General features: G+C 33.3%; 1 protein-coding gene and 1 long non-coding RNA gene across 2 annotated transcripts; both read left to right on the top strand.

Annotated features, from left to right (window-relative positions):
* The first annotated feature begins 981 nt into the window (after nucleotides 1–981).
* On the top strand, nucleotides 982–6,969 carry LOC106358408 (protein NRT1/ PTR FAMILY 6.2-like). The gene is made up of 7 exons (XM_013798201.3): nucleotides 982–1,195; nucleotides 1,277–1,379; nucleotides 2,953–3,170; nucleotides 4,466–4,701; nucleotides 4,793–5,098; nucleotides 5,358–5,704; nucleotides 5,954–6,969. Exons 1-7 carry the CDS (start codon nucleotides 1,193–1,195, stop codon nucleotides 6,472–6,474), a joined length of 1,734 nt encoding a protein of 577 aa, XP_013653655.1. The 5' UTR covers nucleotides 982–1,192; the 3' UTR covers nucleotides 6,475–6,969.
* A 1,914-nt stretch (nucleotides 6,970–8,883) lies between these two features.
* On the top strand, nucleotides 8,884–10,939 carry LOC125589881. Its single transcript, XR_007326072.1, has 5 exons — nucleotides 8,884–9,636; nucleotides 9,846–9,941; nucleotides 10,071–10,099; nucleotides 10,240–10,374; nucleotides 10,454–10,939. It is a non-coding gene; the product is annotated as an uncharacterized LOC125589881 (long non-coding RNA).
* Nucleotides 10,940–11,415: the final 476 nt, after the last annotated feature.

Below are 11,415 nucleotides of genomic sequence, written 5' to 3'. Positions count from 1 at the left end.
ATAAATAAATCCATGCAAGTGACCGGATCAAACTCTAGTCGATGATTAAAATCTGTTCGGCCAAAAGATCGTTTCCAAAATGGGTGTAGATGGATGAAGTGATTAAAGCATTGTTTATATACTTATTGGTTTGACAGGTACTGCGGCCGCACATGCAATTTGTTTCTTGTTGGTTCATATATAATAATAGGATTTTAATCTAATTTCTGAAAAGTATAATGGATTAAATTTTAAATTTATGTGATATTTAAAAAATAGTTGAGATGGCTGTATGATATTGCGGCAAAACAATAAAAAAAAAATAATTACAGTTTTTCTATTACAGTGTTTTATGTAGTGACATATAAACAAACAAGACCTAAAACTTTTTTTTCTGTTTGTTAGTTTTTTTTCCGAAGCTTTCATTCAGTTTCTTTTTCTGTCTGTGAGTTTTGTTTCTTAAGTTTCCATTCAATTCACAGCTTATACTTCTGATTTATCGAAGGAGTAGTAAATTTGATATTCCAAAAAAGAAAAATAAATATTTAGTGGATAAGTAAAAGTGTTGAAAATAGTAACGAACTTCGTGGAGAATCTTTGAGATTGCTAAATATTTTATAGGATTAAATGAAAGTGTTGGTTTTCTGATCCATTGTTCCGTGTATGCGTAGTATCATTGGGTTAGAGAAATATGTTATAGTCATAGAAAGAAAAAATGACGAAAATGAAAAATATAAAAAGGGTGAATTGTTGAAATAATAAATAAAAAACTAAAATTAAGAAACTGACTATGGGCTGGAGAGATATAAAAAGAAAAATAAAAAGGAAGAGAGAGAAGGGGAAGGATGGTTAGTTTGTTAATTTAGTTTTTTTTTATGGTTATATGGCCAAATTTCTCTATAAAAACGGTAAGAAACAGGCCAAACTTAATCAAAAAAATTTCTCAAAAAAAAACAAACTCAAATTCCAAAATATAAAGTTTAAAATGATAATAAAGTTGGAAAAGGCGTGATGAATGCTTCACATTTTCGTGATGTCTCAAATCACATATAGTGGAAGGTCGGTGGGAGCACTCATACTCTCTCTTTCGATTATTTTGTGCCTATAAAAGGGCAGTTTCCTCTGCATCATTATTTGCTTCTGTGGCATACAAAGAGCGGACACTTAGCAGAAAATTAAGGCTATTCTCATCAAAGGCATTACTAGAAGAAAAATGGTTTGGATAATCTTTTTCTTCACGCTTGTAAATTAATGGTTTGTAAGATTTTGAACTGGGGACTGATGTGGTGGTTTTCAGGAGAGCAAAGGGAGTTGGACGGTGGCTGATGCCGTAGACTACAACGGCCTACCGGCCGATAAATCCAAAACCGGTGGCTGGATCACCGCAGCTTTCATTCTTGGTTCGTTTTCTTCTCTTCTATTTTCTTCATTATTATTAAGTTCTGGACATAGGTTAGTAATTTCTGGTATCTTCTCTATACTTTTGAAGAAACATTTATGCATTTGTAGATGTACTATTTGTCCAAAAATATTGCCTCTGTACTTTACTATACATAGATGCATTTGCAGATATACTATTTGTCCAGATTTACATTTAGATATATTCATGTGGCCATCATGATCACGAAAATCTGCGTGAAGTTTACTCATCTATGTATTACTAGAAACTAATCTTCATCTACGTGCTACATGCACAACGTACTGAGTTATTTGGGGTAAAATAATCATGCATAATTATTATTATTTAATATATGGTAAAATGAACTAAAAGACATATGTCGCGCACATATTGGTAAAGGGTGATAGTCTACCAATACGTAGTTGATTAAATTTAGTAACGAGGGTGGTTGTTCATGCGTCTAAGTTTATTATTTCCACAATACGTAAATATATGGTCAAGAACAAAAGAGTTTCAATCTCAAATCAGTCACACTCACACATGATATGATAGAAATAAGTCTTGAATATAAAATATGATATGGCGTTGTTCTGAATCACGCTAAGTGTAGGAAAGATAAAGAGAAAAGAGACACGCCACATGACTCCCCATGATCCCATCTTTACTCATCCAATCATATACTCCAATAATAGTTTTCTTTCCAAAATTTGAATAATACACAAAAGATATATTAAAATTAGAGAGAGAACACGAAATTAGATATCAGGATTCACGTGTTTACTTAGGATTTATAAAAACGCCGATCTCTAATTTATGCCCTCTTGTTTTGTTCCTTAGATATTCCAGTTGTCTTAGTTAGGCCAGCTCCATCGGTTACAACCTGTGAAAAGTTCTAAAAAAAAAATGTTATTATAGTAATTTAATTATGTATTAATTTTCCAAAACCAGTTGAAACACTACTGCAATGACATCTGTCTTTTTAAGTTTGCAACCGATTCTTAAAACCCTGTAATCAGAATCTTTCAACGTTCTCTCACCAAAATTATTTTTTTTTTCTTTTTTCTTAAATGCTAAAAACTCATTGAAGAGCTTGCGATGGAGCTGCTCTTATAATTGTCCGGACTGTCCACATTTGGTTTCGTTGTTTTCTGAGAGACAACACATTTCCATTGGTTCCCTACTTTTTGTAACGACAAATATAATTGATTTTTTACAGACACGACTCATTCATGGATTTAATAATGCAACAATCTCTTTTGGTATACGTTACAAGAATAAATAGTTGGAGTCCGGAAATTCTATGGATTGGTCGACAGTCAAACTTATTTATGACTCCTTAGTAATGCGAGTTTCAAACATTATCGAAATTCTAGTGTATAAATTAAATTTACCGGCGCCTTACCTGTTTTTCGTATTAATCATTGAGTCATTCACTACTTGGATATGGGTTGTGAAAACCGGAAACACTCAACATTATTAGAAGATTATTATTTTATGTAAAATGGACTGACTAGAAATCTTGGAAAATGGGAATATAACAGAGCTGATAGAATATCTTTTAAAAAATATTGCAGGGATAGAAGTTGTGGAGAGGCTATCAACAATGGGAATAGCAGTGAATTTGGTAACATACCTGATGGAGACAATGCATCTCCCAAGCTCAAACTCTGCCAACATTGTCACTGACTTTATGGGCACTTCCTTCCTCCTCTGCTTACTCGGCGGGTTTCTAGCTGACTCCTTCCTCGGCCGTTTCAAAACCATCGCTATTTTCTCAACAATTCAAGCTTTGGTATGACTCTGAAACAAACAGCTTTGGTTAATACATATATATATATATATATGTATACATAGTTATTAATTTTTTTTAAAATCATTATGGCCAATAACTGGATACCTTAAAAGGATGATAGTTTATATTCCATATTATTTTAAAATAAATAGGAGTAAGTAAACTCAAAATAAGTTTAAGTTTTACTCTAGTGGTTTGATTGGTTTCCCTTATTTTTTCTCAAATTTTAAAATATTAATTTATGCACTTCTTGTTCATTTCTTTTTTTTGGTCTAAAATTTCTTGTTTATTTCTAATAGCACCCTTTATTTGATTAGATTTAAAATTGCACTCTCTTTTTTTTGGCACAAAAAATTTCACTCACTTATTTTAAATTTTAAACTAAACTTAAAAAAAAAACATTTCTACATCAATAAAATTACATAATCACATACAAAATAATAGTAGATTTTTATTTAGACAGTACTATATTACTCTATTTAAACTATTTTTGTGTTTTGCAAAAAAAGTAACATACATAATACCAAAACTTAGAAAAACACAAAATAGTTTAAATATAGTAATATAGTACTGTCTAAATGAAAGTCTACTATTATGTATGTTTAATGTTATTGTTTATATATATATATATATCATTATAGAATCATAAAGTTCTATATTTAAGTGTTTAACTAACTTTTTATTTATAATTATGTTTTAAAGTTTAATCATTTTATACATATTAAATAAAAAGTTTTAAAGATATATTTTGTGTATTTTTTAGTTATGCATAAAATAAAGTTTTGTCAAAATTATAGGGATTATTTTGCAAATAAAAAATTTATAACATCAAAATGGGTTTGTGAATAGCATTCCCTCAAATATTGTGTAAATTATTTACATCTTCATTTTGTCCCCTAAAATAATAGGAATAGATTTTTCTTAATATTTTTTTAATGTATTCTCTCATTTGATGCACCATTGAAGATATCATTTCTTAGTAAAACTTAGTAAGTTGAACAGTTGGCAAAAAACTCCGATTCAAAATTAAATTTTTTGTTTCCTAATATATACAAAGCCCATAATTTTACCAAAAATAAATAAACTATTTTTGTCAACTATTTTGGTCAAAAATAAATAAGCTAACTAAATATACCTTCAATATAAAATTTTGACAAGGCCTTCAACTGAGATCATATTTGAAACAAAAAAAAAATCAAGAGAAGAATTAAACATATGTTTGATATTAAACCTGGAAACAACCTCATAATTAATAGTTTGAAACGGTTTTAATATCCTGTATACACTATATATAGGGAACCGGTGCACTAGCGGTGGCAACAAAGCTTCCAGAACTGCGTCCGCCAACATGCCACCACGGTGAAACCTGTACGACCGCCACTGCTTTCCAAATGACATTTCTCTACATTGCACTTTACCTTATAGCCCTTGGAACTGGTGGCCTTAAGTCTAGCATCTCCGGCTTTGGGTCTGACCAATTTGATGACAAGGATCCTAAAGAAAAAGCTCAGATGGCTTTCTTCTTCAACAGGTGAGGTTAAGTCTTTTTTTTTTTTAATTTCATTGGCAAAGTAACATTTTTGTTTATTCACTAAAAAAAAAATTGGACTTGGCTCGCGCAGATTCTTCTTCATCATTAGCATGGGGACATTAATGGCTGTGACTGTTTTGGTTTACATACAAGATGAAGTGGGAAGATCATGGGCTTATGGAATCTGCACTGTATCTATGGCTATAGCTATTGCAGTTTTCTTGTCTGGAACTAAGAGTTACCGTTATAAGAAGAGCCAAGGAAGTCCCGTTGTGCAAATTTTTCAAATAATTGCAGCTTCGATTAGGAAGAGAAAAACGGAACTGCCTCAAAGCATTGTCTATCTTTATGAAGATACTCCCGAGGGCTTGAGAATTGAACATACTGATCAGTTTCGGTACGTTAGTCTATTTCAGTTATAACAAACAAAAACAAGTAATTTAATGTAGAATTTCCTAGCTTCATTAATGATCTAGTAGAGATCTTCCATAGAGAGTGCTCAGGTCAAGTTTCACCATTAGGGGGATGATTAATTAACCTACTCTTTTAGCCAAAAAAAAAAAGAAAGAAAAAGGACTAATTAACCTACTCTACTACGAACCTTAGAAATTGTATATTAAACTAAATTCTTATTTAAAAATTTTTCTTGAGTGCAGCATGTTGGACAAGGCGGCCGTAGTTACCGAAGGAGATTTTGAACAAACTCTAGATGGCATCGCAATTCCGAACCCTTGGAAGCTAAGCTCGGTGACCAAAGTTGAGGAAGTGAAAATGATGGTTAGGCTTTTGCCTATTTGGGCAACCACTATAATTTTCTGGACAACATATGCCCAAATGATTACATTCTCAGTTGAGCAAGCTTCAACCATGAGACGCAACGTTGGAAACTTCCAGATCCCAGCAGGTTCTCTCACCGTGTTTTTCGTTGCGGCTATTCTTATAACTTTGGCTTTCTACGACCGTGTCATCATGCCTTTTTGGAAGAAATGGAAAGGAAAACCAGGTGAGATAAGATGCATAAAACATTCATATATATACATACATACGTATAGTCTAATTCTTTCAATCCTGGCTTTATCTTTTAGAATTTAGATATTTTTGTTTTAAAAGTCTATGGTTTAATTTTAGACTATTTTATCAATTTTTAACATGAAGATTATTTTGTCACTTTTGGTATAAAATATATATGGCCTATTTAGTTATCTTAGAGTATCTTTATTTAATATCCGTTACCTATGTATTGATAATTCAGGATTCTCTAGCCTGCAGAGAATGGCTATTGGATTAGTCTTATCAACCGTTGGAATGGCAGCTGCAGCCATAGTTGAGCAAAAGCGTCTATTAGTGGCGAAATCTAGTACACAGAAAATATTGCCCATAAGTGTTTTCCAACTCGTTCCACAATTCTTCCTAGTAGGATCTGGGGAAGCCTTTATATACACTGGCCAACTTGATTTCTTCATAACCCAATCGCCCAAGGGAATGAAAACAATGAGCACTGGACTTTTCTTGACTACTTTGTCACTAGGCTTCTTCGTCAGCAGTTTCTTGGTTTCAATCGTCAAAAAGGTCACTGCAACTTCTGTAAATGGAGGATGGTTGGCTGATAACATCAACCATGGCCGGCTCGATCTCTTTTATTGGCTTTTAGCCATTCTCAGTGGAATCAACTTTGTTGTTTATGTCATATGTGCCTTATGGTTCAAGCCAACAAAGGGTAAAGACTCGGAGGAGATGGAAAAGGGTAAGGGTTTTTCAGTTGAAGACTGTTAGTTTTCTTTTTCAGTCACGTTTCTAGTGTAGCCCTGTTCGGGAAGATGTCGACGCAGCGATAAGTTACTAAAAATTTAACGCTCACGACGGCAAATTAAAAAGCCGAGAATTGAAAAGTGACGCTGCGATACGATGATGTTGCTACAGCTGAAAAAAACAGCGATCACCGAAATAGCTTCCGACATACTCTTCACATACTTAAGCCTCAAATTACTTAATATTAAAGATTTTTTGTACTCTTGATCGCTGACGCAGCGATCTGTTTCCGAACAGGCTTGTAGCATATTATCATGCAACAAAGTCGCTTCCCATCAGGTTTCTTGTATTCCAAGTAACTGGGCCATGTGACCTGTGTCTAAATTCCTACTTGTCAAAATTGTTGTGCCTTCACTAGTTACGTTTGTAACCTTTGTCACCTTTTCTCTTCTTGTTTGGTATCCAACCGAGTGAAAAGAGAAAATAGTTTTAATTAAGCTCATATACGCATTACTCGTTTTTTATTTACTTATTTATGCTCTTCTCGTCATATTACTATGATTAGACAAGATAAATGTGATCGAGATATATAATAATATTGTTGCTCGTTCCATAGTGTAACCGCTTCGGCAAATTTGTAGCCTTTCCGCTCAGTGGCTTGACCGGATGGTTAGAAAATTTGTTTTTCTCCATTCGATTATGCCTGCAATCTATCGTCCTTTGTATTCCTCCTGTTCATTCGTCTATTTTAGATCTATTTAATATCGTCTTTAGATCTCAAATGGATCCACTAAAATCGAGTTTGGAGTCTTTCCCAAAAGATTTGCAAAAACTCAAAACTCGTTGTCAAACACAAGAATAATTCATATTTTTCACGTCATTGCATTTTACCACTTTTATCTTATACAATCCCTAACATATCAAGTTATTTACAAAGATCCTTTTAACTTTTTTTTTTTAAAACCAAACAAATATTTCAAACAATTTATTACGTTCACTTACTTACGAAAATAATAATGTTATTAATTATGCAAACCACTAAGAACAATCAAAATTGAAGCTTTAAATGCCTTCAATTGATTATTATCTATTGTCTCACTCTTTGCACACAATACTCTATAATCTTCCATTGTCTCCCCAATTTCATCCAAAAACTCTCATATTTTAGTTTTCAAAATCCAATTGAACTTTCTCAAGTTTGATAATTTTTGGTTTGTTTTGTCTGAAATTCAAACATGTGGGGGCTTGAAAAAGTTAAATACGAAATCACACCATATTAAGGTAATTATTCATTTGATTTTCGTCTTCATCAGATATGTGTCACGAAAGCAGATGATATATATTAGTTTTGAAATTAACAATTTCAAGGGAGATTTCATTTGAAGTATGGTAATTATCATTTGTAAACGAGTATAGTTCATTTGAAGTCTCCTTAAAAGCGAGGTTAATTTTTCATTTGGCCAAACTTTAAATTTTTGAAAGGAGACTTCAAGATATATTCTGCTGAGGAGAAATGTCATATAAAGTCTATTCATGTCAGTTTTGTGTTTGAAATAATGTCAAAACATTAACCAAAAAGTTAAATAGTAGACTTCTCTAATAAACTCAAACTTTTTACAAAATAGCCTACTAATTTACATAAGAAGACTTCAGATGAAGTTTGAACATCGAACAGCTTTTGTTTGAAGTATTCTTTCGTAATTTATAGTTTCAATATTAACCTAAAAAGCAGACTTCGTTTGAAGTATACCTTGTAAATTAATTTTGGTATATTTTCATGTTATTCATATCCATAATGAATTTTAAGATTTACTTGTTCCTTCATGTGTGTTTATAAATTTCTTACTTATGAATGAATTTTACAAGTTATGTGTTACACATATGGGATATTAAATTTCTTGTTTTATTATGCTTCTCGTTAATGTATGGAAACTTTGTTTGAAGATTGCTCTAATAAGTTTTTGATGTTTGAAGATTGCTCTAATAAGTTTTTGATCAAGATCTATTTATGTTTTCTTATGTGGCTTAATGTGTTTTGAGAGAATATAGTCGCTCTAAATGCAAACTAAATGCAAACTACCTGATCATCTTTGTTCAAATTGTGTAAGTTAAACTCATCTCTTTAGGTAGTCACTTGCAAAAGTCGGCTATATAAGTCTGAACTTTTGTTATATTGAACTCGTGCAATGTGTTATTTTGTAATTGTGTTATGTTGAAATTGTGATACTATTGGTGTCATACATAATCTAGTGTATTGGTCTACACAACACATGTCTAGTACAAAAATTTAGCTTGTTAGTGCACTTCAATCATTCATGTCAAATTATACAAATTTAATATTCATAATATAGTAAAACATTAAATTTGATGTCTACTAAAAAAAATATGTTATAATAACGTTAAATTTGATAGTTTACACAAATTAATAATCTATAATAATAAAACAGGCTTTTCTCTCACCTTAGCCTTCCACGTCCCTCTTTAGAGGTGGGCATTTGTTAACATGTGTCGCCATTTAATTGGTTGCGTTTTTTCTGTTTTTTTTCTTATTCGATTTGGGCTTCGGCTAATGTGATGGCTATTTAGTTTTTATTTCACAGCCCATTTTAAAGCCCGCTCATATGAACTGATGGAGCTTAGGGTTTTCCCGTATCGTCTTCTACCTTCTCATCCTCGACCGCGAGACCAGAGATTCGAGCCTGTTCAAAATCCTTAACGCCTCCAATTTCAATAACTCTGCAACTTAACTCCACCTCACCCCTTTTAATCCAGTCCTTCCACTTGAATTGCTCAATCAATACACCTCTTCGTATTCCACCGTACCCAGCTTAATCCTCAGCTATAAATACGGCATCTCACCATCTTAAGATGCACACCTCAAATCAGACAGTAATGGCACTCACCAACGCTCTCCAGTATATCCGGTTCAATGCCTCTTTACTCCTCCTGAAACTCTCTCATGGTATAGATATGTAGAACGCCGGAGACCTTCGAGGCAAAGCTTTTTCGTCCTGCTTGAATATTAAACAAGCACTCGCTTTCTGAAACCCCGACAATCTTGAATCAAGAGCTACGTTTCTCTGAGCTGAAGGCTGGTACCAGGGAATTAATCCCGCTGGAGCTTTTCATGTTTTCCAATTACGACCAGTTGATGTTGTAGGTGAACCACCAACACCTATTTGCCCGGTATGTTGTATTAGACTAATCTCGAAACCCCTTTATTTGCACTCTTTAAACATTTCCTGCAAGTAGATGCTACATACTTATTAGATGTTGTTGGTGAGGTCATGCGAATTACAACACTTATAATGAAAAGCACATAACTCAACGTATTATGGCAAACACACGTATTGAAAAGTGATACCATTGTCCCTGATTTTTGTTATTATACTCAGATATTTTTTTCATATCTCCCGAAGATTAAAAGAGATCTCAAAACTTGGGCAGCCATGGCAAGCACCAAAGTCCAGAGGATTATGATCCAGCTAATTGTACGTTTCCTAGGATCTTTTCTCTTTCATCTATTTGTTAGTATTGCTTTCTCTGTTTTCTTTGATTGAATTTGCCGAGCCATTCTCCTTTTTTATGATGCTAAGACCCAAATTTGGCTATTTGAACAGAAAGATCTGGGCACAGAAGAAATATGAATGTAAGTCATCTTTATCTTTTCTTGCATTACGCATCTCTTAGCTACCAATGGGTTGCTAACGAGTACAAAAAGCATGTGCTTAGTTTTGTTAGTAGAGCAAGCGCGAATACTTGAACATCGTGACTATTTCTATATTTTAGTCATTAGAAAAGAAAATACCCATCTGAGCGAGAGCCTCCAACTTCAACAAGCTTCCTACACCTCATACTCTTTCTTGCCGTGTTGAGGAAGAGTTATGTCCCTCTTAGCCAAGCCCTAAAGTCCAGCAAGAAAGAGTAAGGCGTCAACAAATCTTCATGGTTGTTAGTGTTTCATAGGTTAACAACATTTACTCTGTGTTTCTTTTATCCACAGGTTGAGGCTAGACTAAGAGAAGGCAGAGCAGTGAACATGCGCATGATTTGTTGTCGCAAGGAAAATGCGACAAGTACAATACTTGCCTTTGGAGATTGATAACCGAGCTTAGATGCTACGCCACTAAACCGAACCAAGACGCCATACCCAAAATATCCGACCAGAAGAGGAATCTGGCTTAGTAGGTGTTCAATCAGTTTCTCGAAGATAGCCATGACGAGGAACATTGAGATGAGAATGTCTGTAACTACAAAACCAGAGGAAACGGCGTTAACTAAGTCATCAAATCGAGATTTGCATGGTTCTTCTCGCCAGTTGTACACCAGAGCTCCAATGGGAGGCCATGGATGGTTCTTCTGGCCTTAGTGTTGTTAGTTCGTTAAGGTGAAATAGAGAGAGAAGTTAGATGAAAAAGGAGAAGATAGTGAGCAATATGTGATAATGTGAAAGTTTTGGGATTTTGTTAGAAATTAAAGAATTGTAACTTTTTGGGACACACGTTGTCTTCTTACTCTGCTTTTTTGAGATTTGCAAAGAAAATAGTGATGTTTGCTATTCTAAAATAATTAAATTAATGAAAAGGAGGATTATATATATATTTAAACGTGCTTAGTAGGGACCAATACCTTCAGCTAGAAAAAATATGGTAAAAACTAAAAATAGTTCAAAACGATGACTATCAATTGAAGAAACGTGCTTAGTAGGGACCAATACGAATAGAGATAAGCTTACAGGTCCGCTGTTAACTATTCAGATTCTTATTCTCGAAACATTTTGAAATGCGATGGTTTTTTAAGAATAATTGCGTATTCTCAATTTTATTGTCTTCAAGGTGGACAACGAGAATTTCGTTTTGAACCAGAGAAAAAATCAACCATTACAGTGATGATTCTAATATAAATGTTTCATGAGCCATTTTTATTTACTATTTCCTGAAGCTGTTTTTTTTTTAAAAGTCTTTT

This window comes from Brassica napus, chromosome C7 (genome assembly GCF_020379485.1).
Source record: "Brassica napus cultivar Da-Ae chromosome C7, Da-Ae, whole genome shotgun sequence".
Taxonomy (NCBI): Eukaryota; Viridiplantae; Streptophyta; class Magnoliopsida; order Brassicales; family Brassicaceae; genus Brassica; species Brassica napus.
The sequence above is the reverse complement of the archived record's forward strand: the minus strand, read 5'-3'. Positions and strand labels throughout refer to the sequence as shown.

Bases quoted from the DNA above. Each gene is read 5' to 3' on its own strand.
- LOC106358408 (XM_013798201.3), top strand. The intron at 4,702-4,792 runs GTGAGGTTAAGT...TGGCTCGCGCAG, and splicing joins ATGGCTTTCTTCTTCAACAG to ATTCTTCTTCATCATTAGCA. The intron at 5,705-5,953 runs GTGAGATAAGAT...TTGATAATTCAG, and splicing joins GAAATGGAAAGGAAAACCAG to GATTCTCTAGCCTGCAGAGA.